The sequence below is a fragment of the Scyliorhinus canicula genome, chromosome 11, assembly GCF_902713615.1.
Source record: "Scyliorhinus canicula chromosome 11, sScyCan1.1, whole genome shotgun sequence".
In the NCBI taxonomy this organism is placed as follows: domain Eukaryota; kingdom Metazoa; phylum Chordata; class Chondrichthyes; order Carcharhiniformes; family Scyliorhinidae; genus Scyliorhinus; species Scyliorhinus canicula.
The window spans coordinates 150,045,264-150,070,977 of NC_052156.1; the positions used below are offsets into that span (position 1 = coordinate 150,045,264).

The 25,714-nt window shown below is 41.6% G+C and overlaps 1 protein-coding gene across 1 annotated transcript in view; it reads right to left on the reverse strand.

Moving 5' to 3' along the window:
- The window catches only part of snd1 (staphylococcal nuclease and tudor domain containing 1), a 1,128,702-nt gene that overhangs the window by 843,730 nt on the left and 259,258 nt on the right, over positions 1-25,714 (reverse strand). Inside the window, 1 exon segment of the mRNA XM_038812228.1 lies at positions 7,042-7,152. Coding sequence (XP_038668156.1) covers positions 7,042-7,152 — 111 coding nt within the window.

The following is a 25,714-nucleotide window of genomic DNA, read 5'->3' on the forward strand; positions in this document are numbered from 1 at the left end:
TCAGCAAATTTGAAAATCGAGTTGGAGGAGAATTTGGCCGCACAGTCATTAGTGTATAAGGAGTATAGTAGGGGGCTGAGGACACAGCCTTGTGGGGCACTGGTGTTGAGGATGATCATGGAGGAGGTGTTGTTGTCTATCTTTACCGATTGTGGCCTGTGGGTTTGAAAGTTCAGGATCCAGTCGCAGAGGGAGGAGCCGAGGCCAAGGCCACAGAGTTTGGAGATGAGTTTCTTAGGAATGATGGTTTTGAAGGCTAATAATAATAATATAATAATAATAATCGCTTATTGTCACAAGTAGGCTTCAATGAAGTTACTGTGAAAAGCCCCTAGTCGCCACATTCCGGCGCCTGTTCGGGGAGGCTGATACGGGCAGTCGATAAATTGGAGTCTGACATAGGTGTCTTTGTTATCTAGGTGTTCCAGGGTAGATGTGCCATGGAGATGGCATCAGCTGTGGACCTGCTCCAGCGGTAGGCGAACTGTAGTGGATCAAGGCAATCCGGGAGGCTGGAGTTGATTCGTGCCATGACTAAGCTTTCGAAGCACTTCATGATGATGGATGTCAGAGCCACTGGACGATAGTCATTAACCACTGGACGATAGTCATTAACACTGGTTCGATCCCAGCTCGGGGTCACTGTCCGTGTGGAGTTTGCACATGAGAATAGAATTTACAGTGCCGAAAGAGGCCATTTGGCCCATTGAGTCTGCACCGGCCCTTGGAAAGAGCACCCAACTTAAGCCCACACCTATAACCCAGCAACCCTACCCAACCCCTTTGGGCACTGAGGGCAATTTAGTATGGCCAATCCATCTAATCTGCACGTTTTTGGACTTTGGGAGGAAACCGAAGGTCCCGGAGAAACCCACACAGAGACGGGGAGAACGTGCAAACTCCACACATACAGTGACCCAAGCCAGGAATAGATCCTGGGACCCTGGAGCTGTGAAGCGTCAGTGCTACTCACTGTGCTACCTTGCCGCCCCATGTTTGCGTGGGTTTCGCCCCCAGAACCAAAGATGTGCAGGGTAGGTGGTCACGCTAAATTGGCCCTTAATTGGAAATAATGAATTGGATACTCTAAATTTATATTTTTAAAAATTATGTTGTTCCTACTTGTATTGGAATGGACTAATTTGATGGTAATAAAAACTCAGGTCTCCTTCTAGGCTTGTGGGTCTCAGGTTTGCAAGATCAACCATAAGGGGATACCAAGGTCAACTTTCTGTTCACCTGGAGCCAATACATCAGTAGCCTCAAGAGTTCTTCATTATTGGATTTTACAGAATATTCTCTCTTATTGCCTGTACATGATTGCATTTCAGTAACCAGAAAGTTTCAGGAAGAAATGTGATACCAATTATACCCTTTTTGAAATCAACCACATACTAAAAGTTTAATTTAGATCAGTCAAATGTTCTCAAACATTTCTTTTTTGGAATATATCTGCCGTACTGGGGATAAACAAAGACAAATGCGCAAGTCCAGATTCAAAACAAACATAAAATATAAGCCAATAGCAAAGATGAGCAATCAGCCCACCATATCTACACTGGCTTTTTGTTAGAGCAACACAAAACTCTGATTTATTCTCTTCCCAGTTAATATACGCAGATTAAGGGCATATTTTTGCATGTATAATGACTGGACGTGGTGTCCAAAAATCAATGGCCTCCTGCATTGCTCAGAGCATTCCAAGCAAATTGGACCTATTTTAATGACGAGCAGGTGAATGGGACTGGAAGGAGTTAAAATCAGGCCCGGTTCTGACTTTGCAGAAAGACAAGACTAATCCCCCAATAACTTGAATTCTATTGATGATTGGGATGAGGGGAAGGGAAAAAATGGAAACCAAGTCTGCTATTCTGAAATGATTATCAAGTAATTCTTGCTAAAAAAAAAGGTACAATGGTACAAGCTCAGCTGAAATGCAACCTGCACCAATCCACCGACCCTCCCCGCAAGAAAAGTAGGTGCCCATTTACATGCAAATCATAAGAAGAATGACAAGGTGCTGCATAGCTGTCAGCACAGATAGAACCATGCCCCACCCGTAGCACCTCAGGGGAGAGAATAGGGAAGGAAACCCATTTCTTCTGTTATAGTTTACAATAAATATAGGTCACATTCCGTGGTTGCAAATTGTTGAACGATATCAAAATGTTGCATACAGAATGAAAATGGCACCATTGGTTGATCTGCAAAAATAACAAATGAACAAAGCTATGCTTTTTGAATTCACCATTCATGGGTGGCTCGTTAGCACAGTGGTTAGCACATTTGCTGCACAGCTCTAGGGTCCCAGGTTTGATTCCGGCTAGGGTCACTGTCTGTACGGAGTCTGCACGTTCTCCCCGGGTCTGCATGGGTTTCCTCCAGATGCTCCGGTTTCCTCCCACAAGTCCCGAAAAATGTGCTTGTTAGGTGAATTGGAAAACTCTGAATTCTCCCTCAGTGTACCCGAATAGGCGCCTGAGTGTGGCGACTAGGGGATTTTCACAGTAGCTTCATAGTGCTGTTAATGTAAGCCTACTTGTGACACTAATAAAGATTATTTTTATTATTCAGTCCTTGTGCAGCCCTCTTCACACTAAAGGACACACTCCATCGTGTTGTGTGGCATGTCCATCGTGATAAAATGGGAGAGATTCAGATCAGATAAGCAGCTCAAAACTGAGCATCTATGAAGTGTTGTGGGCAATTACAATTGTAGCCTCATGGTTTGGCATATCCATCACCATGCCATTACCATCAAGCCAAGAGATCAATGAGGAGTGTACGAGTACATGCCAGAAACAGCACGAGGCATACCTAAAAAAAGTAGGTGAAGCTACAACACAGGACCAAATGCATGCTAAACAGCAGAGGCATACTATAGATAGAGCCAAGGGATCCCATACTAAACCGATCAGATTAAAAGATCTCTGCAGACCTGTAATATCCAGTTGTGATGAAGAATTAAATAATTCAAGCCTCCACAAACATCCCGAACGTGAATGATGAGCCCTACCCATCAGTACAAAAGATAAGGCTAAAGATGGATTTGAAACCATCTTCAGTCAGAAGTACCGAGAGGATGATAGTACATCTCAGCCTTCTCGTGAGGTCCCCAGCATGACGGATGCCAGTTTTCAACCTGTTCGATTTACTCCACATGGTGTCAAGAAACTGCTGAAAGCACTGGACACACAGTGCTCCAGCCAGTACTCGTTACAGCGATGAGGATTTGGGCTCCTGAACTAGCCAAGTTGTTCCACTATAGCTACAACACTGACTCTGGGGAAAACTGGTCATTGATGACCAGTCCACAAAAAGCAGGGCAAATCCCATCCAGCTAATTTCCATCGGTCTATGCGCATCATCAGCTAAGTGATGGAAGGAATTATTGACAGTGTTACCAAGCGTCACTTACTCACCAATAATCTGCACATTGAAACTGCGCTGCACTGAAAATTCTATGATTCTATGCTTAATGTGGGTTCCGTCAGGGCCATTCATCTCCAGACCCTATAATAGCCTTGGCCCAAACATAGACAAAAAAAAGCTGAATTCCAAGGTGAGGGGAGAAAGACTGCCTTTGTCTGCATGGCAGCATTTGACTGAGTGTAGCATCAAGGACCCTTAATAAAACTGAATTCAGAGTAGTGTCCTAGGCCAAGCCATCTTCAGCAGCTGCATTGACTTCCCTCCCATCAGAAAGCAGTTTGTGCCAGAAATCCTGCCCACCATCTATGAGAAATGTGATGGGATACTTACCTGTAGTAGTGCAGCACCAACACTCAAGAAACCCAACACCATCCAGGGCAGAGTAGCTGGATGGCATCTCATCCACACCTAAAATATTCACTCTTTCCACCACACATTGGCAGCAGTGCATTCCATCTCCAACATGCACTGGAGCATTCCTCCTTTCACAGCAACTCCCGAAGACTCAACACCTCTACCACCTGGAAGACATGGGCAGCAGGTGCATGGAAACACCAACACCTGCAAGTTCCCCTCCAAGTCACACGCGATCCTGACTTGGAGTTATATCACTATTCCTCCACTGACAGCGACTCAAAGTGCTGAACCCCCTCCCTAACGGCAATGTGAGTATACTTATGCCACAAGAACTGCAGCAGCTCAAGGCAGCAGCTCATCACTAGCTACTACCTAGGGCAGCACGGTAGCATGGTGGTTAGCATAAATGCTTTACAGCTCCAGGGTCCCAGGTTCGATTCCCGGTTGGGTCACTGTCTGTGCGGAGTCTGCACGTCCTCCCCGTGTGTGCGTGGGTTTCCTCCGGGTGCTCCGGTTTTCTCCCACAGTCCAAAGATGTGTGGGTTAGATGGATTGGCCATGCTAAATTGCCCGTAGTGTCCTAATAAGTAAGGTTATGGGGGGGGGGGGTTGTTGGGTTACGGGTATAGGGTGGATACGTGGGTTTGAGTAGGGTGATAGTTGCTCGGCACAACATCGAGGGCCGAAGGGCCTATTCTGTGCTGTACTGTTCTATGTTCTATACTCAAAGGATGGGCAATATATGCTGATCTTGCCAGTAAAGCTCACATTCCAAGAACAAATAAAATGTCTTCTTTCCTTCCCACTAGGCTGTATTTTGGCCAACGCCCTGCCTTTGGGCCAATATTTTTGTGAGCTGTAAAGAATAAGCTGAGAAAGACTCCTCTCAGTCAGTGCGGTTACAAAATGAGTAACAGCTTTAAGATCAGCACCTTGGTGCAATAAAAGGATGTCAATTGCTGCCAATTCAATGGAGTCAATCAGAAGCTGGCTGAGCCTGTGGCTGGTGTTAACTGATTTTTTTCTTCTCCAACTTTGACCTAAATGTCAAAACCCAATGATTTAAAGCTATCTTATCTTTTTCTCGCGAGCACATACAAACAGACTTGTGTGAAATAACAGTACCATTAAAGTAAACTAAAAAAATACATGCATAATTCTCCATTCTATGCTTTGAGCTCAGCTGAACTGTTCTCACTCACCCCGTCAACAACAGGCACCTTGCTCAGTCAGTTTTAAAAAGCATGATGAAACACATTTTGTTCCTTTTTTTTCACTCTTATCTTCAACTTGGCACATGCCCACAGCTGAATCCAACATATTAAACAACAATATAGTCTGGACTCAGACTTCAAAACAAATAGAACCATGAAACATTCATGGAACTGGAAGTTCATAATTAATTTAGGACAGGCATCAGGAAGTGATGAAAGCGAGAAAAACTTATCAAGTAAAGAAAATATTGAATTTGCTCAAAATGCAAACAGAATCCACACTCCCTTTACTGGTTTGGTAGCCTAATTGCAAGAATGTTTGAAGGAGATGGAGGCCAGAAAAGCACAGTGTAGGAAGCAGTAGTTCTATAATGTGCAAGAGTCTTTCCTTAACTATTGACCTCATGCTGCTGCTCAAGTCAATTTCTTCCAATATTCTCTCCCAACTGACCGCATGCCCTCCAATTCTTGTTACTCACGGATCTCATTGCACTCTCTTATCAAATAGTTTTTCAGTTTAACAGGCGAATAAAAATGTGGAAACGTAAATTATCTGTATGTCCACTTTCACTTGCCCTGACAATCTCTTGATTCGTTAGTGTCTTTTCAAATTCCCACCATGCACAAGAATAGCAGCTCTACCATTATGGCAGATAATGAAGGGATCACAGCAGATTATGTGATGGCAGCACGTGAGTGCGTCATGGTGCAAGTTTTCTGCATGATCTTTTCTTATACCTGTTTTATTTTAGGAAAACACCTCACTGCTTGGACAAAGTGGGATCATAACGCAAGTCAGAATGGCCAGACTACTCTGTTATTTAAACAATCATGGCTGATTGGCAGCTGAACTCTGTTTTTCCATCCTCGTCACACATCTCTTGATATCCAAAAATCTATGAATCTCAGCCACAAACATACTCAATGACTGAGAATCTAGAGTACTCTGGGTTATAGAATTCAAAGAATTCACCACCTCTGAATGAAGATATTTATCTCCATCTCAGTCCTAAATGACTGACCTTTCAGCCTAAAGCTTTGATCCTTGGTTTTAGATTCTTGAACCAGGAAGGGGAGTAACTGGACATTCAAACCTACTCTTAACCAATCCACAACACAACATTGCTCCAATACGTTGCACAATAGCAATCCTTTTAAGCATATTTTTTTCCTTTCACCAGAGGGACCGTAGGATACGGAAGCAACGATCATGAACTTCCAAATGTCTGCTGCCCATATCCCAATTAATATCATGTCCCATTCTCCCATCACCACCTGTCCTAATTTATCCTTCTTTGGCTTGGCACCAATTTTTGTCTATGCTCCTATAAAGTACCTTGAGTTGAGGTTTTACCAGTTAAAGACATTATCTAAATGAAAGATGGTGCTGTTTCTGCATCCCCCACTTTCTTCAGCCTACTACAGCAGTCTACACATTAAGTGCTGGATTTCACTACCTGAATATCTTTGTCTCTCTTTTTATCCTCCTTTAAGATGCTCACTTACAACCTACCTCTGGCCAAACCTATTGTAATGTCACTTCCATTGGCTTGGTGTCAATTATTGCCTGATGGCATTCATGTGCACTGGGACATTTTACTATATTACAGGCTCTATATGAATGCAAGCAGCCGCTGTTGCTGGTGGTTGTGACCCATAACTATAATTATCAAGAGACATTGGTGTGACATCAAATGAAACTCAAAGTTACTTTGTTCTTATTGACAATGGTTCCAATCTCATACGATCTCAGCAATGAAGGAAAACATTGTTAAAATCTGCAGAATTTGCATATAAACACTGTAAATGAATTGAATATTGAGCTAGCAGAAGACAATATAAACTTGCAGGCTATTTGTCAGCTTGCTTCAACCCACTGCACTCTCACAATCTCATTATTGCTTTAAGTCAATACTCATACATTAATTTCAATTACACATTCACATTTTAAACAAAATCCAAATTTTCACATCACGCCAACAGTGATGTTACTTCTCATCAGGAAGAATATGTTATACATTTCCAATAGTCGTTTTACCTGGCCTCTGCAGCAAGTAATTCATCATAGTGAGAAGACCGCTGATCATCATCTTGTCGATAACGGATCACTGTGGCAAGCCCTTTACTCACTAGGGCTTCAGCAATGTTGCTGCAAAATAAGATAAGGAAACAGTTACTCACAAGCCTTCCACTTCTCAGAGAAACTATGTTAAGTACAAATTAAGAAAATATGTTCAGGGGCCCAATCACGAAGTTAGTTCAACGGGGATTCTGAACTTTGGAAGGCAGTGAATAGAAAATATGTGATACCTAAAATAGTTTCTACCCATTAACCGAACTACCATCTCCCAAGTGACATGGTCAACATCAAACTGCATTCAAGTAAAAATTTACACACACAAATTGGTTGCGGCATTTCCATTAGGATTAACTCCCCACCAATAATGTAAGTCAATCCCATTGCTCAGAGAAGAAAATGATTAACAGGTGACCACACAAATTTCCACAAACAAGCATTGAATCAACTATAACACTGTAACAATAGTTCTATTGGATAGTAATGTTAACTTCAGTTGAATAATGAAGGTTGTATTTCAAGATGGAGAGCCTGAAGCTTTTCTCAATAACTGATCCGATAGTGCAGAAGGAGGCAGTTTGACAAAGCGAGTCTGCACCCACCCTCCAAAAGAGCACTCTACCTAGGTCCACCTTCCCCGCCCTATCTCCATGACCCCAAAACATTGATCATGACCAATCCACCTAACCTGCACATATTTAGACACTAACGGGCAACTTAGCACTGTTGATCCACCTGACCAGCACTTCTTTGGACTGTGGGAGGAAACCAGAGCACCCGGAGGAAACCTACAAAGACACAGGGAGACTGTGCAAACTCCACGCAGTCACCCAAGACTAATAGAACCGGGTCCCTGTGAGGCAGAAGTTCAGTGTGCCACCGGCTGGGGAAAGGAATCAGTATATAAACAGCATGAAACAATACAAAAACATCCCTTGGGATGCAACAAAGCCGGCCGCAACAGAGAAAACTGTTCATAATGGATGAGACACTAAATAACTTTTTCTTATTCTGAGATATATGATTTGGGTGATTGTAATTACTTGTGAAATTTTATCTCCTTTTAGGAAGAGGGTCATTCTTTTGCTCCCTTCCATTAAGTTACTTTCATTCTCACACAGATGATATTTGTTGCATTACAGAAGACAACACATTGGCTTTGGTTCCCATCTTATGTTGTGAAAATTATGTCTTTAAAAATTATATTTTTCTTTCAAAATATGGAAAGACATTGCTTTATCTGGACACTTGATGCTGACCTGGAGTTTTTTGTAAAGAAGGGACACAAGTTCACCTTTGGACTGGGAGCAAGCCTACCTTTTTCCAAGAAATTACCTGACCAGCACAGTATTTTGGGAGGGTGGGGGGGGGAAGAAAGAAGAGAGAGAGAGAGAGAGATTAAGTTACTGTAAATGAAATGATTGGACATTTTTCTTTTTTAGAAATCAGTATGTTTTGGGGGGAAATAAGCTGAGAAGGGAGGCTGTCCTGACTTGTTCTTTCCCTGCCATGTGTGATTATCAGCCTGCAGCTCGAGAATCATCATCTGAGTATAAGTTATCAGCATTTGGAAACTTGAAAAGCTGAGACGGGAAGAATTGTTCCAGTTATATATTCCTCTATGCTGAAGATCTGTTGGTGAGAACCTCCAGACATCTAGAAGGACTAGAGGCCGGTCTTCACACAACAGAGCTCCAGATTGACAGCATTGAAACCCTGCGAACTTTCTCCTTCATTAAAAAAAAAATCCAAGCCTCCAAAGCCCACCACTGCAGTGCCATGGGAATGTCACGTTAAGAAATGTTTGTCTTCTCTAGTGGTTGCAGTGATGTCAGTGTGTGGGTGGAGCTGGGCTCTAGCTCTGCATTTTATTTTCGTTTTGAGCAGGAAGCTGTTTTGTAGCTGAGTTTTAGTTTCGTTTTCAGTTGAAGAGCTGCATTCAAACCAAGGTGGTGTATTTTGGGTCTCTCTCTCTCTCTCTCTAAAGAACGTCTCCAGATCACTTGATGATTTGAAGGTAATACCTGTTTCTGTAAGGAATGCAAACATACTGTCTTTGTTAAAAAGGGATTTTGACTTATGGAAATTGTTAGGAAAGTTACTAAGGGTTACCTATGGAGTATTGTATCTTTGGGGAGGGGCGGGGGGGGGGGGGAAGTATCAGTGTTGGTAGTTGATAAGATGTTTACTGTGTATTTATAAAATGTTAACTGGATTCATAGACTAAACATTGTTTTTGTTTAAAAAATACGTTTAGATCTCAGTTGCATCACACCTACATGTAAAGTAGGCCCATGTGCTCCCCATAACCAAAATCGATTCAAATTTGTGGGTCAGGTGAACTCCATGAAATACTTTGGTGTTCTTTAAACCCTGGCCCATAATAGCAGAGACCCAATTGTTTGTTTGTTTGTTTGTGCGTGTGTACGTGCATGTGCACTGGGGTATTTTTAAAAAGGGATAGTTTGCTTCCAGAGTACAACTGTGCGTGTACCAGTGCTCATAACTAAAAGTTTTGTTTGATGAACTGAGTTTATAGAAAGAAGAAGTCTCTTTTATTGAGTCTAATAATCAGCAAAGGTTTTAATTGACCATTTTGGTGAGTGAATTAAACTTTTAAACTAATGGTGTGACCTGTGGAATAGTGGGGTCAGATACAGCATGACAGTACTGTGGTTAGCACTGCTGCCTCACAACACCAGGGACTTGGGTTCAATTCCAGCCTTGAGCGACTCTCTGGGTGGAGCTTGCACATTTTCCCAATGTCTGCATGAGTTTCCTCCCATAGTCCAAACATGTTCAGGTTAGGTGGGGAGTGGGCCTAAGTAGGGTGCTTCTCAGAGGGTCAGTACAGACTTGATGGGCCAAACGGCCTCCTCCTGCACTTTAGGGATTTTATGGAATTAAATGGCATACTCATCCCATCCCGGTCGGGATACTTCTGTCAGCTTGACTCAATGGCAACACTCAACTCAGATGGAGTACCAGTGTTATTAGGACACAGAAGGAAAGAATTTGCTTCATCGGGTCCATGTCAGCTCTCTGTAGGACAATTTGGTCAGCTCTATTCCTCTGCTCTACCACTGTGGCACTCTTAATTGCCTACATCATTTCCATCCAAAATTGTCATCTGAAAAGGAAGATTGTGCAGGGTTAAGGTGAGAAGGCAGGGGAATGGCATTAGGGGAGTTGTTCATTGGGAGAGCTGGCGCAGCCACGTTTGGCCTTCTGTGTCACAACAATTCTATAATTCTGTCAAGGTTGTGGTTTCAAGATCCATTCCAGCACTAGAGTACATCGTCTCTGCAGCCTCCAATTCTGAAGGACCACTGTAGTCAGGGGGGCAATCTTCCAAATGAGATTTATAATATGATGAGGCATAGTACTGGCAAAATATGCACAAGTGAGTACCAATTACAGATTCAGCCACATGAATATATGAAATAGGAGTAGGCCATTCGACCCCTCAAACCTGCTCCACTATTTGATGAAATCATAGCTGATTCAATAGTGGCCTCAACTCTCCAGTCTTCATTGTTTGATCAAGAATCAATCTAACTTGGCCTTAAAGATATCCAATGATCGTGCCTCCAGTGCTCCCTGTGGAACAGAATTCCATGGACCAGCGTCCTTCAGAGAAAAAGATTCTCCTAATATCTGTCTTAAATGGGAGATACCTTGGGCTGGATTTTATGTTTCTAAGGCTATGGGCGGAGGATCTGTGGCGTTTTACGTGAAAAAAAATCATTGCCGCCCCCTCACTGATCCTGTGACACCCGGTGAGGGGCGAGCAGCCGCGCCATGTTAAACAGCCGGCCTCCACAAAATAAACGGCGGGAGAATGGCCTGGTCCGTGTCCGCACATGCGCACGGTGACGACCTGCAGCAATCGCGCCGTAAAACATGGCGCCAGTCATGTGCGGACCCGAGCTGCCAGATAGTGCCCCTAGCCACCCATCACCAGTCCCCGCAGCCCTCGCAGAAGCTCCTACAGCCGATAGCACGGCTCCCGCCCGACTGTGGCTGCACTGGACACAGTCGGCAGGCGCCTCGCCAGGTTCCCGGCCGCTGAGATCACATGTTCCCCCATGCAGTCGGGAACTCAGGCCATCGGGGACGGAGCATCGGGGGAGGGCCTTCAGGTGACTCGCTGAGGCCGCCTGTTTTGGCACGCGCTGCGATGATGCCGTTTCGGAGGGGGCGGAGCATACAAACCCTGCATCAAACAGGCACTGCCCCCAATTTCGGTGTCAAAAGGGATTCTCCGCCCGATCACCAATTACAAAATTGGCATCAGGGAACCAAGAATCCCGCACCTGATTTTTAAACTGCGTCCCCTAGTTGTCGTCCCTCCCACTAAGGGGAGCATCCTCTCAGAATCCACCCTATAAAGTCTCCTCGGAATGTTATATGCTTCAAGATCATCTCTCATTTTTCTAAAATGTCATTGGATACAGGCCCAACCTGTCTATAACCTTTCCTCATAATATAAACCCCCTCATCTCAGGAATCAGTCAAGTGAACCTCCTCTGAACTGTTTCTAATGCTATTATATCGTTTTTCACCAACACCCTGTACAATTGTAGCAAAACGTCCCTACACAATTACAAGTTCCTGATCAGTGCGGATATGGACCAGTACACTAGGCTCTTCCCCTTGGAGATAATGAGGTTATCAGGAGAAAAAAGCAAGTCTGACACAAAATATAACTTTGAACCCAGACTGCTGCCTACTGAGCCACGTTAGAATGAGGTAATAAGACTGGAGATCACAAATATAAAATCTGTAACCGTTTGTGGCACAAAAGCCATGTGCACTCAACCACATCATCATGCTCTGTTTACTACTCTAATAAATTATTCCGCAAGACATCACTTACAAGCAAATCAGTGTACATGTGGTATGGTACTGTACTAACATGGGTTTGTACTGCAAATTCCAACACAGCCCTTCAATCTCCATTCTGCCATTATAGGAAAAAATACACAATTCCAGCTACTCTCACAATAAATGGTTAAAAAAAACTGCACAAAGCCAATTACGCTCACCTAAAGATAGACCGTATTCCCTTTTCCTGTGTATGGTGTACCAGAGGATGGTAGGACATGAGCCTGAATTACGATTCATCGGCACAAATGGCTTTCTAATGCCCTACCCAAGTTGCCCTCCCTCTTATGTAAACATTGACCATTGTTTACTGGTCAGAGTGGCGAGAAGATAAGCAGCAGGGGAAAAAAATCACAGGCAAGTCCAAACATTTCATCAACAGCCATCCACACACTTTTGAACAGCAGGAAACTTGGCAATTATTTCCCCTCTCGGGTCTGGGGCACAGGCCAGATATACCACCACCAATCATAGGGACTGTAGTCAGCAATACATGGACAACGAGCTGACACAAGGACATTCTTTTATCTGCAAGGTCCTGACTTTAATCCTTCATCCGAATCAGCCAACTTCTGACGATTCTAGCTTTTCTCACAATTATGCTCGCCAACATTATGGATACTGCAGCAGTTACAATACTTGATGACTAACCCAGAGGCAGAGTTAAAATCTCAAAATTCTAAATTGGACCAATGAATCTGATAATTTGGTTGTGGGTGACACTGATAGGAGCTAAAGTAACCATGAAAGCCTCCAGCTGATCATTTAACATTTAACTGGCGCACAAATTTCCTGAAGGAAAGGAAATTTGCCACATCTCGCCTACTTGCGAATCTAGTCCACACTGTGGTCACCTCATATGGGTCTCTAAAGCAGCTGAGCCAACACCTTCTCAAAGCAATGAGTATTGCGCAATAAATGTAGCATAGTTAGTGTCACTCGTGTCCAAATAATAAAATAAGTTTTGATAAAAGGGCATCGACCTACATGAAATGAAATGAAATGAAATGAAAAGAAAATCGCTTATTGTCACAAGTAGGCTTCAAATGAAGTTACTGTGAAATGCCCCTAGTCACCACATTCCGGCGCCTGTTCGGGGAAGCTGGTACATAGAAACATACATGGAAAATAGAAGCAAGTGAGGCCATTCGGCTCTTCGAGCTAGCTCCACCATTCATTATGATCATGGCTAAACATCAGGTTCAATGCCCTGATCCCGTCTTCCCCATATATCCCTTGATTTCTTTAGCCACAAGAACTACATCTAATTCCTTCTAGAAATCACACGACGTTTTGGCCTCAACTACTTTCTGCGGCAGTGAATACCACAGATTCACCACTCTCTGGGTGAAGACATTTCTCCTCACCTCAGTCCTAAAAGATCTTTATCCTCAAACTATGACCCCTAGTTCTGGACTCCCCCGGCATCAGGAACATTCTTTCTGAATCTACCCTGTCTAATTCTGTTAGAATTTTATAAGTTTCTATGAGAAAGCTTCTATGCAAGCACGGGGAGAATGTGCAAACTCCAGGCGGATAGTGACCCAGAGCCAAGATCGAATCTGGGACCTTGGCGCCGTGAGGCTGCAGTGCAACACATGGCACCACTTTAAATTTATTTGAAAAAGAACATCCTTCCTCACATAAGGACACCAAAACTGCACGTAATACTCCAGGTGTGGCCTCTCCACTGCCCTATACAATTGCAGTGAAACATAGGTACCACATAGCCCTTACATTTTTAAAATGGCCACTCCCCTCCTTTAAAAAGCCCAGCTTTAACGCAACTATCATTACTAAGCACAACCCATCTATTACACCCCTTTTCTGTATAAAGAATCATGAACATATCTCCCTCATCTAAAATGTCATGTTTAATTTCCCTTAGTTTGCCTTGAGCAAGTCACAAGTTACATCCATGGTGACATCTGCTGATTTGAAACAATCCGTGACACCATCTTGCTCTATCACATTGCCTACATGCCCAAACTCTTCTCATGCATGATCCCACGGACCTCCAGTTTCAATACATATTCATATAATAAGCTATGCTAGCACCTCCCCATTCATATCTCATGATCTCCCCAAGTATCCGTACATGACCTCTCTTCACTTCATGTGTACAGTACCAACATCCAAAGATACAAGGCCAACTTCCTGCTATATGCTTACAATGGCCAGAGCTAAACATCTACATCTTCCTTGACTACTTCAATATTACAAACTGCATGACTCATAAAATTTCCTTGAACTGCACATCAAGATGATTGTGAATTATTACCTGCATTCCTTTTCCTGCCACACGCTCAAGTTGAATCAGACAATATATAAACCATGGTGTTGACAGAACCCCAAGTTGAGTTTCAAAATCATTACAATGATTTGGGAATTTTCTCCCCTCCTTATTCTAGACTTTTCAGCAGTTATAATTTAGACAATTGTCATAAGTCATTCACACTTTCCTTTACCCCTTTATACATCATCATAAACCTTGATATTGGAGTAATCTTCTGGCTTTTCATGGATAATAAATGGAACAAAATTTCTGTCAGATTAAACTATTGAAATTTTAGTGTTCACATGATTTGCCTCCAGTCTTTAGTGCACAATAGAACATGTGCATCACATCTTCATTTAAACGTAACAAACATAAATATGGTCTCAAGAAAATGTACTTAGCAATAGCAAACAAATGGATCGGGAACATACAACTTCACCAATCTGTCTAATTGCAATGAAAATAAAAGGTTGTAAATCATTGCATATAAGGGAGAATGAACAGATGGAAAACTCTCTCCCCCAAATCTCCTTTGGCAACTACCTTTCTCCTCATATTAAAAATCTTCTTAAAACTAATTTTTACCATTATTCTATCTACATACAGGGTCGTTTAAAAGTGGATTTTGTGGTACATCTCGACACCACAGCAGACAGTGGATTTACTAAGCTCTCTGCAAGGTCGTCTTCACGTTTTCAGGATGAGCTTACTCTGAGCCATCAAGGAGGTTGCTTTAAGGTATGTGATCTGTAAAAAAAAATGCCACAACCGTTTCAAGGTCTTCTGCACTGTCGTATTAATCATCATGATTTCCATGGTGTTGTAAGTAGTAGTATTAAAGTAAAGGAAAATTGAGGTGCATGATATTCCCATTCTCAGTATTTCACTACACAAAGCTCAAAAGCTCCAGCCTTATCCAAAATGCATTTCCTAGATATTATCTGAACAATGATTCTTAGCAGTGTTCGGGTGAGTTAACTACTTTAAGTACTCAGACAGGAAAGAGGAACTCGGGAAAGAATGGGCATGGGGCTGAATCTCAGCATGCTATTATCATTACTGCACCACAATTACTGTAATTGTACATCTGCTATGCAATTGCACATAAATGCTGTATAATCTTAAAGCAGTACATAACAGTAAATGTTACAAAACATTCTTTGCTGCACTCCCATTCACTTTTTCTTTCTCACACCTCATTTACAGAACTGCACAGCTGTCAAAATGCCATATTGCATTCCATAAGAAGCCCTTGTATGCAGAACGAGGAGAATTTGAAAAGCTTTTTAATACTGTAAATCTTGTACCACTTAAAGCTCTTCCAGCAACCTATTAATATCACAGTGCATCATGCAGGCCTTGCCCTCATTCCATTAAAGAAGATCTCATCCATCAGTATACACATTTTAAAAATTAAACCAGTTAGCAGAATGACTGTTTAACATCCTGTAATATATAAATAGTTATTATTTTTCAACAATCAAACTAGTGATCGCTTGCTAAACCAGATATGATTAGGCTACACAGGAGTCTTTACACATCAAACATGCAAAGCATATTGAGTACATAGCAGAACAACAGCTGGCACAAACACTATTGTTCTTTATGCAAATTCAGTTTGATAATCTAGCTGACATTATCCAATAAGGTTGCTTCTCCTGAGACAAGCTAGTCGCTGGGCCAGATACTGCTGTCATAGAATTCCTACAGTGCAGAAGGAGGCCATTCGGCCCATTGAGTCTACACCAACCTTTAGAAAGAGCATCCTACCTAGGCCCATGCCCCCACCCTAAACCTGCAACCCCACCTAACTTTTTGGATGCAAAGGGGCAATTTAGCATGGCCAATTCACCTAACCTGCACATCTTTGGGAGAGAGTAATAGCCCAATGAATGCCTTGAAAAGGAGGTTCTGGCCAGAGCCCACTATCATTCATGGGGTTATATCAGGATTATAAATGTCCACAGCAAAATGCACTTCATTTGCACACCATTACTAAATTGAATATTATCTAAATTTACCATGAGGAAGAGCATGGTGTGAATCACCACAATTTATTCTGTTTCACTTTTAAGCTCTGACAATGGCTGCTCATTCTCAAACTCCCCATGAGTTTCAAGGAATTATTGTTTTGCCGCCAATTAAACTCACCACAAAAAGTTAGGGCTGGTACTAAACAACATAAGTATCTTTTAAGGATAAAACTTATATCCTGCAATGTTACTCAACCTCTCTGAAGATAGAATATAAACTAAGAGTCTAAATCTTGCAGGTTATTACTGTTTGAGATTTTTAATTTTTGTTGTCTTCCTTTCCTTAGACGTTTTCCCCCATGGACTCTTTCCCACCCCCCTCTCTCTTAATCCAATTCTTCTTTTCCTCTCTATTTCTATACCTGATTTGATTTGCACTCCTCCTTTTTCCTTCTCAATCTTTAAATCTAATTTGTGAAGAAAATAGACAACTTGCTAATAGTTAGTCAAGGTCTCAGATGCCCTGTTACGCATGTTGCATTGTTACCAGTGCACACTTTCAGCAAATTGCAACACCATCTTTGAGCTGAAGGATTGGGGGGGTAGGGGGAAGAGCTGTAACTAATGGGATATGTTGCGAGATGACTTGCCCTCGCAAATTTTAGATCAATGCTTCATCAATGAACCCAAGAGGCAGTTAAATCATTGCTTCTTAATTTATAACCTCTCTTCCACTTTTTGCAAATTTGATGATCTGCACTATGGACCAAGTACTTCACATGGGTCCCCTGAATTTAAACCAACATCTGGGATATCTGGCACCCAGATATACATAGCATAGAATGAGCTTGGAAGAGTGACATTAAACAGCCGGTGGAGAATAGGAACACAGGGAGAATATTAGTTAGGGAAATCTACAAAGAAAATCCCCATAAATCATGTTAAGTAAGTACACATTTCAGTCAAGTTGTACCTCAAGTGCTACAGACAATACTGGTTACAACAAAGAAGGTATCCGAGTAGTAGTAGTTTTGCTCTTCATAAACTCAAGATAGATCTCTGATATTAGATGAATCAGTTACAAAGAACAAATAAACTGGGGGACCTCATCCTCAGAAGACACAATTAGCACAAGAAAGATAAAATGTTAGTTTGAGATGCAACGTTAAGTAGGATAAAAGTTGCAAAAGGCAAGGTTATGACAGAATTAGGCCGTTTTAAAAAATACGTACAGAAGCTGAATAAAAGCTGGAATAGATTGTCAGATTGGTTCATTTAAGGCAGGGGTGGGCAAACTACGGCCCGCGGGCCGCATGCGGCCCGCCAAAGGTATTTCTGCGGCCCACCAAGTCATTAAAAAAAAAAAAAAAAAAATTTTCTTTTAAAAAAAAATTTTTTTTTTTTTTTTTTTAATTTTTTTTTTAAAGGTTAATGGGTGGGGGGGCTGTTGGGTTACTTACTGGTATAGGGTGGATACGTTGACTTGAGTAGGGTGATCATTGCTTGGCACAACGTCGAGGGCTGAAGGGCCTGTTCTGTGCTGTACTGTTCTATGTTCTATATGAGGCGCCCAGAATCATAACCGGGTGACGTAATTATTTTACTTAATATACTATGCGGCCCTTTGTGAATTGTGAATTTCTGAATGCGGCCCTTGCACGGAAAAGTTTGCCCACCCCTGATTTAAGGGTTCCCTAGAAATGAAATGAAAATTCTTTATTGTCACAAGTAGGCTTCAAATGAAGTTACTGTGAAAAGCCCCTAGTCGCCACATTCCAGCACCTGTTCGGGGAGGCTGGTACAGGAATTGAACCGTGCTGCTGGCCTGTCTTGGTCTGCTTTCAAAGCCAGCGATTTAGCCGTGCACTAAACCAGCCCGTGCTGTGCTTAACCAACCCCTACATACTGTAGATACTGTAATTGGAAAATGGTTGGTTTGATATTCTGGAAGGAAAGGATCACATGGATGAAAAAACCTTACTTCATCCAAATCTATTCAGCAATTTTCTTTTAACCCGTAAGTTACATTCATTTACATGAACACTAGGGAGATCAAACATCCATTCTGTAATAATTCTATCGCTTTAAAGATGGGTAGGCTAGTTCTACGGTGGCGAACATTTATCAAGATACACCATTTCAAGATACTAACACACCATCCATGGGCAACTGTTTTCTTCCTTCTTGATTATATTAAACACAAGCAGTGATCAACTAAAAAATGCACTAGCAAAGTAAGGTTAAAAGCAAAAGTCCAGACTGTTATTTTTTGGCTCAAGATAAATGCAGAATTGCAGAATGTAATGCTCAGAACAAAAAAGGCACAAATCCCAGAATCTTACGTAAAAGGAATAGAATTCCACTACTTAGTCATACCTGCTGCCCAGAGCACTGCCGGTATTGAGCAGGGAAGAGAGAATACACTAATCGAAGGTCTCTATTGTACAAATACTTACCCATCAGCATGCAGAATTAACTACAGGAAGACTGACATAGCACAACTGATGATCGTAGCAGGGATAGAGTAAAAAAAACAGCTCAAATTTAATAAGAATGCACTTCAGACATCTCTTGTTCACTTCAGTTACAGTCAACTAAGCATCTTTCCTTTTCAAAAGAACCGTGCGTGATATCTTGACATGGTTAGTAGAGTAATCATCAATATTTATACTGCAAATTGTCAAGTTTTTAAAAATATACAGGAGCAATTTGCCTCAGTAAATTTCTTCTATGCCTATCAGCTGACTTGACTTCTTCCACCAGATATAATCTCTTTAATTGTTAGGCTTGCAGAATATACTCCCTTGCACACCAAAGAAAATGTTGACATTTATTATAGCAGCAACAAGGTGAAAGTACCAAAAGACAAAATTATAAGCACATATAGTTCCTACGTTTTTATAGGCCTGGCATCTATACAATGACCATCCTTCTACCCTTGCCAACAGCCCCTGTATCCAATTTCAGGACAAGATGCCCACTGGATTTCAAGAGAATATCAGGGGTCCTTCCAGGGTAAATAGTCAACTCTAAAACCAGCAAATTATGGGGAGATAAAATATTTATTCAAAGAATGGCACACTGCACAACATTGAAGTATGCTTTACTTTGATTTGCAAAGCTGTATGTCTCAGTGAATTTAAATCATCAGCTGTGTGCACAGCTCAAGCAGATGCATTTTTAAAAATGTTTACTGATAAATCACCTTTTCAATATTACCCTCAGGCCTCTTCAATAACTATTTTTAAAATCCATCTGAGATATTACACATCGAATTCAACCGAGCCAGATAAATGTTTTGGCTTCTTTACTAGAAGTCAAATCAGTGCACAGAATTATGTGACAGAGATTAATGGAGAGAATTCCTTTCTCTTGCCGGAAAGGTTCTGAATGGGGAATGCTTAATTCAGGTTTTATTGGATAGAGGCTGACATCACAAAAACAATATATAATCAGTCAGCAATCATCATTCCACACAAAGGGCCTTTGGAGAGTTGCTGGTACCAGAAGGGCTATTGAAATTAAGGAACTTTGCTGGAGCATATTTTATTTTGCTCTCCATTTCAGGTGAATACTGATCATGGTCAGGGTTAGGTGTGATGCAAAAGCCATACTGACGTCACAGTCCAGGCTTACATAAGCAGAGGGGCCAGTTCATAGAGGCACTTGTATGTGTCTATCATCTGTGGAACTGTACCCCAGGTCCATTGAAATGAGTTAAAAATATGATAGGGATAGGTGAAAGAAGAGGCGCAATGCAATGTTAGGAAAACAAAGGTTGTTTTAAGGGATTTATATTTGCATTGGTAAACATTAGAAATAAGGTACAGTAAGTGGGTGGGTTTGATTTAATATTTGTGCCTGGAAGGGTAAAACCTATAATTAAATCAATGCTGGACAAAGGTATTTGAATGTGTGGGTTTGTTTTCATTTTCAACTATCATTCTATTGTGCTTAGATAGGAGGACAGTGTAAAAGTAAATAGAAGTTGTAGCTTAGCACAAGAGGCCACTTTCCAGAGGGAAGGTCGTTACTTTGTTTTTAATTTTAACTGGAAGCCAGAGCAATTGGAGACAGGTCGTCGGGAAGTGAATATCCCTCAACTCTGCCAGTAGAAAGACTGGACTGGATGGGAGCTGCAAAGAGGCAGGCCCCCTAAAGTACAAATGTACAGTGCGGATAACCAGGGAATTGGGGCAGGTAGTGTGTTTAAGCCAACTGGAGATAAGAGAACAGAGACCAGGGAATTGTTCAGAAGAATGCAAGGAAGAGTAAACAAAGTGTTCAGAGTTAAAAGAGGCAATCACAGTAACTAGATTTAAAGTGGGACAGCAGACTTCAGAGCTCGATAAAACATTTGATGTAATTTTAATAGCCTAGGAATCGAGAGGTAAAACAATTCTGAGCAGTTTGCACAGCAGTCAAGACAAAGAAATCCCAAAGGATCTTGGCGTAAAATCCTGGACTTGATTCACTGTTAAAAGTGGAGCAGAAGTTTGTTTTAAAGTGTTATTTGTAAAACTTGGACTGGACTTCAAAATACAAACCACAAAGGGAAAGCATTATTAGGAGAGAAGATTTTAAAGTGGGTTTTTAGGAGTAGAGTTTGGAAACTCATGTGACCATCATCTGGGGGGAATCTGAGGAAAAGTCCACAGACATGAACTTGGGTTCAGAGCGGAGTACTTGTATTTGACTAGTCATCCTGCATGCTTAAAAAGGGGCTTTTTGTGTTAGTGAGACTATTGTATCTCAGAATATACTTTGTAATCCACGTTAATCGGAGAATATACTGTGCAGAAGGAGTCCATTCGGCCCCATCAGGTCTGCACCGCCCCTTGGAAAGAGCACACTACTTAGCCCACACCTTCACCCTATCCCCGTAACACAGTAAACCCCATCTAACCGTTTTGACACAAAGGGGCAATTTAGCATGGCCAATCCACCTAACTTGCACATCTTTGAACTGTGGGAGGAAACCGGAGCACCGGGAAGAAACCCACACAGATACAGGGAGAAAGTGCAAACTCCACACGGACAGTCACCCGAGGTCGGAATTGAGCCTGGGACTCTGGAGCTGTGAGGCAGCAATGCTAAGTACTGTGCCACCGTGATTTAATCTTTACATTTGTGTATTTGTTAAGCAATAGTAAAGGAGTAGTGTATAATCAGCCAACTTTTCATGTTTACTAAATGTTTTAAAATCTAATTAGCAGTCCTGTGACTCAGTTCCTTCATGTTTTATAAAAATTTAACGTTATGGTCTTTTGAGCTACGGTTTCACTCTCAGATCTTCCATCCAGTTATAACATCAACTGGGATCATAACAGCATTAAGTTTGATCCAAGCTAAAATTCTTAATGCCAGGCATGATTTTGAGATACAACAGCATCATTGCCCCATGCTCATTTCAGTTAATGAAAAATACAGATGATGGTCACTAAAACAGTAACCGTTTTAGGGGGAAGAGAACACAAATTATCTAGCTTACTACACAAGGAATTAGGGTTAATTTAATATGTTAGATAGGTGACTGGCTAACTGACAGAAGGCAGAGAGTTTGGATAAGTGAGTCTTTTTCTGGTTGGCAAGGTGTAACTGGTGAGGTGGCACAGGGTTCGGTCCTCGGGTCCCAACTGTTTACAATATATATTAATTACTTGGATGCATGGATGAAAGGTACTATAATCAAATTTGCAGATGACACTAAAATAGGTGGGATAGTAAGTTGCAATGAGGAATTAAGAACTTTAAAAATGGATTTAGAGAGGGAGGTGAGTGGACCAAAATTTGGCAAATGGAGTTGGATAAGAGTGAGGGTATCCATTTAGGTCAGAAAAATAGAATGCAGCTTATTGTGTAAATGGAGAGAAACTTCAAAGTGCTTCAGTGCTGAGGGATCTGGGTGTTATTGTGCATGAATCGCAGAAAACTAGCATGCAGGTACAGCAGGTAATAAGGAAGACAAATGGAATTTTGGCATTTATGGCTAAAGGGATAGAGTATAAAAATAGGGAAGTGTTGCTACAACTGTACAAGGCATTGGTGATATCACACCTGAAGTACTGTGCACAGTTTTGGTCCCCTTATTTAAGAAGGAATTGCATTAGAGGCAATTTAGGGGAGGTTTACTAGATTGATTCCAGAGACGAGGCTTATAAGTCTTATGAAAGGAGATTGAGTAGTTTAGGCCTACACACTCTCAAATTTAGAAGAATGAGAAGAGACCTAATTGAGGTGTTCAAGATGATAAAAGGTATTGACTAAATAGACCAAGCGCAGATGCTTCCTCTTCTGGGGCAATCTGGAACAAGATGTCAGTTTTAGGATAAGGGACAGCAGATGTAAAACACAGATAAGGAGAAATTACTTCTCTCAAAGTGTCATGAATCTATGCAATTCACTACCTCAGAGTGTGTTGGACACATTGTGTAAATTTGAGGAGATATATTTTTCATTAGTAATAGATTGAAGGGTTATGGAGAATGGGCAAGGAAATGGGGTTTGAGGTCGAGATGTAATCAGCCATGATCGTGCTGAATGATGGAGCAGCCTCGAGGAGCTGAATTGCCTACTCTTTTTCCTATGTTCTTATGTTTATGTTCTACAAAAAAAGTCCCCGTTAGTATGGAAATAAAACCAACAGAAACATATCGCTCTCTGTTTAAAAAGTATGACAAGGAATCAGCAATGTCAAGCACACGCAAAATCAATTCCTGGTGAATGTCACAATGATTGATGTAAGCAACCCAGCTACCGAATGAAAAAAACATTTCTAACCAAATATATATATAAATTGTGTGAAGTTCCTTCAAGGTGGGAGTTGAAACAAAGATGAATTTATTGTTCTGAAGTATGCCATCCAATCATTTATTTACTAACTGAGGCAAGAGCATCTCCTTACAGAATCGCTTCTCAGAAGTGTTTTTGTATCGTCATAGACTCTGGCAGCTTTGAAATCCGTCATGTTTATATCATGGGCATATTCTGCAAAATTAGACTGGAATTGTTTGAAAGTCACAGTCGGCACATCGTAATCTGGCCTCATGCGTCCCAATCCAATGGAGAGAACTCACACACGGCAACAATTTAAGGAGGGATCAAGACGCAGAAAGGAAATCAAATTAAGAGTGAATATCAAGCCCAACTGTCCTCATGAAAGCTGGTGGGCTCTCCCTACACCAGCAATATTTGCATTTGATTGTAGAGGCTTTAACTCTTCCAAAGATACTCTCGAAACCACCTTTTTAGGTGGATCTTCAAAAGCCCATCAAGTGGTTGTCTTATTGGACTTGCAAGGTCATTTGATAAAGTCAGAACAGCACTGAGAAATCACCTCTTGCAACCAACTTGCCGTGCCAGCGACACACACATCCCAAGAATAAACAAAGAAAAATACATCAGCCAATACTATTCTGACTCAGCTTCAGGGAGCTGCACACATGGTCTGAGGAAATAGCTTCCCAGCCTCTATATAACACTCCCTACAGCAACTTTGTGGGTACAGAGGTGAGTTTGGATTCAAACCACGTTCCTCCAAACACATGGCTCTAAGCCATCGGTTGCTCAATATGTCTGCTGAATTGTTTAATTTCTTTGTTCAAAATTAATCAAATGGTTGCTTTGGGAAAAAATTGGAAACATTAAAATGAGGGGAAAAATCTCACGAGTTCACTATTTTTGTTAAATACAGTTATCACAAGCAGCTGTATGGCATTAAAGTCTTGTCCTTTCTCAACATCCGTTAGCATCTTAAAAGGGTTTGCCGGTACCAGTGTTGATGAATTCAGTGATGCCCCCCCATTTCACATTCAAAGCACGAAGGAATAATTTGTAATAAAAGAATGAGCTTGTCAGTTTAACAACCTAGGACTACAGCCTGCAAGTGTGCCTCAACAGTGACAGAACAGCAGCTACAACAGTATTTTCAATAAACACGGGAATTTTAACGCAACGTATTAGAAAAATGGTTTGGCAATTTTGTAATATAAGTTTGGATGAATAGCGTCGACAGCATTTTGTTTTTCAATCTTCTATTAAAACAAGGCAGACTCCAACACTGCTGCATGGATACAGAAACAACTGATGAATTCACATTTGTTAGCGCAACAGTACAGCTGCCTTTGAGCAGCAATGCTGGGAAACGGATATTGGGAATGACACAAAAGTTTATTTTTAAATCATTGAAAATTTTTGAAACACTAACTTTCTGCTAAGGATGAATCTACCTCTTAAGACATTTTTACTCTGTTTCTTGGGTTTCTGCTAGTTATATTTCCCTCATCAAATAGACAGTTTGGGTCTTCACCCAAGTTCCTCTGCCAATGGTTGTTTGCTGAGCCAGAAAAGCTGGCAGCTTTCTTTTTTGCTGGCGTTATTTTTGTTTATCAACACGAGTGGATAGAATAGGTTCCGAAAATGCTCTTAAATACCCATCTCTTTGGATAGGCCACTGTAACTCTGACGAGGTGCTCAGCCCAGACAAACACTCTGCACAAAAAAAACCAGGCAGAATAAAACCAAAACGGAGCGATCACTACTGTAAAGCACACATTTTTCACTGACACGTCAGAGCTTTGAACTGATTTTGTTTTATCTGACTGCAAGATAGTAGTGCACCCCATACACACGTTATCCAAAAGCTGCCCTCTAGCTTCCAAACATTCCAATGCAACAGCCCAACACGACACAAGACAGATCGTAATGGAACAAAGGGGCCCCTAGAAGCAGCCAAATGAAGCTCAGTTTGCAACCACAGTTGTCAACATAAGCTCCGAGGAAGTGTCATACGGACTCAAAACATTAACTCTGTTTATCTCTCCACATGTCTCCAGACCTGGGTTTTTCCAGAACTTGTTTTTATTTCAGATTTCCAGCATCTGCAGTATTTTTCGCTTGTACTAATAACTTGGGTTTGTTGAGGGCAGAATTGCACTGCCGCCACCACCTGCAGCTGCCATATGTAACTGGTCTACAGCCCTGCAGAAAGATTTCTCCCTCCACGATAGTAATTTGGCAGTTGTGACCATTTTTCTTAATTGTTTAAAATACTGAGAGGATCCTTCAACATAGAAGTGCCACTTCTTATCTGGCAACAGCAGAATGCACTGCGTTCAGTGCCGGAAGGCCTTCTATTGACCCTCCAGCTTAAAGAGCCCGTCCACTATCCTTTGATATCGACATCTTCTCTCACTAATTGCCCAGTCTTGCAAAAACCACAGTCTGGTTGACCTGTCCCTACCTGGTGCAGATGCAGGCCTGTATTTGGTCGCTGACCCTGAATGGAAAACCCTGCTTATGCTTTCAAAATCTTGTTTTATTTATTCCAATTTACACTGTTTGCATACTTGATATTCCTCGTTATAATGGCTGCACTGAAGAAGAGTCATACGGACTCAAAATGTTAACTCGGTTTCACTCTCCACAGATGCTGCCAAACCTGCTGAACTTTTCCAGCATTTTCTGTTTTTATATCGAATACACAACCCTGGAACAA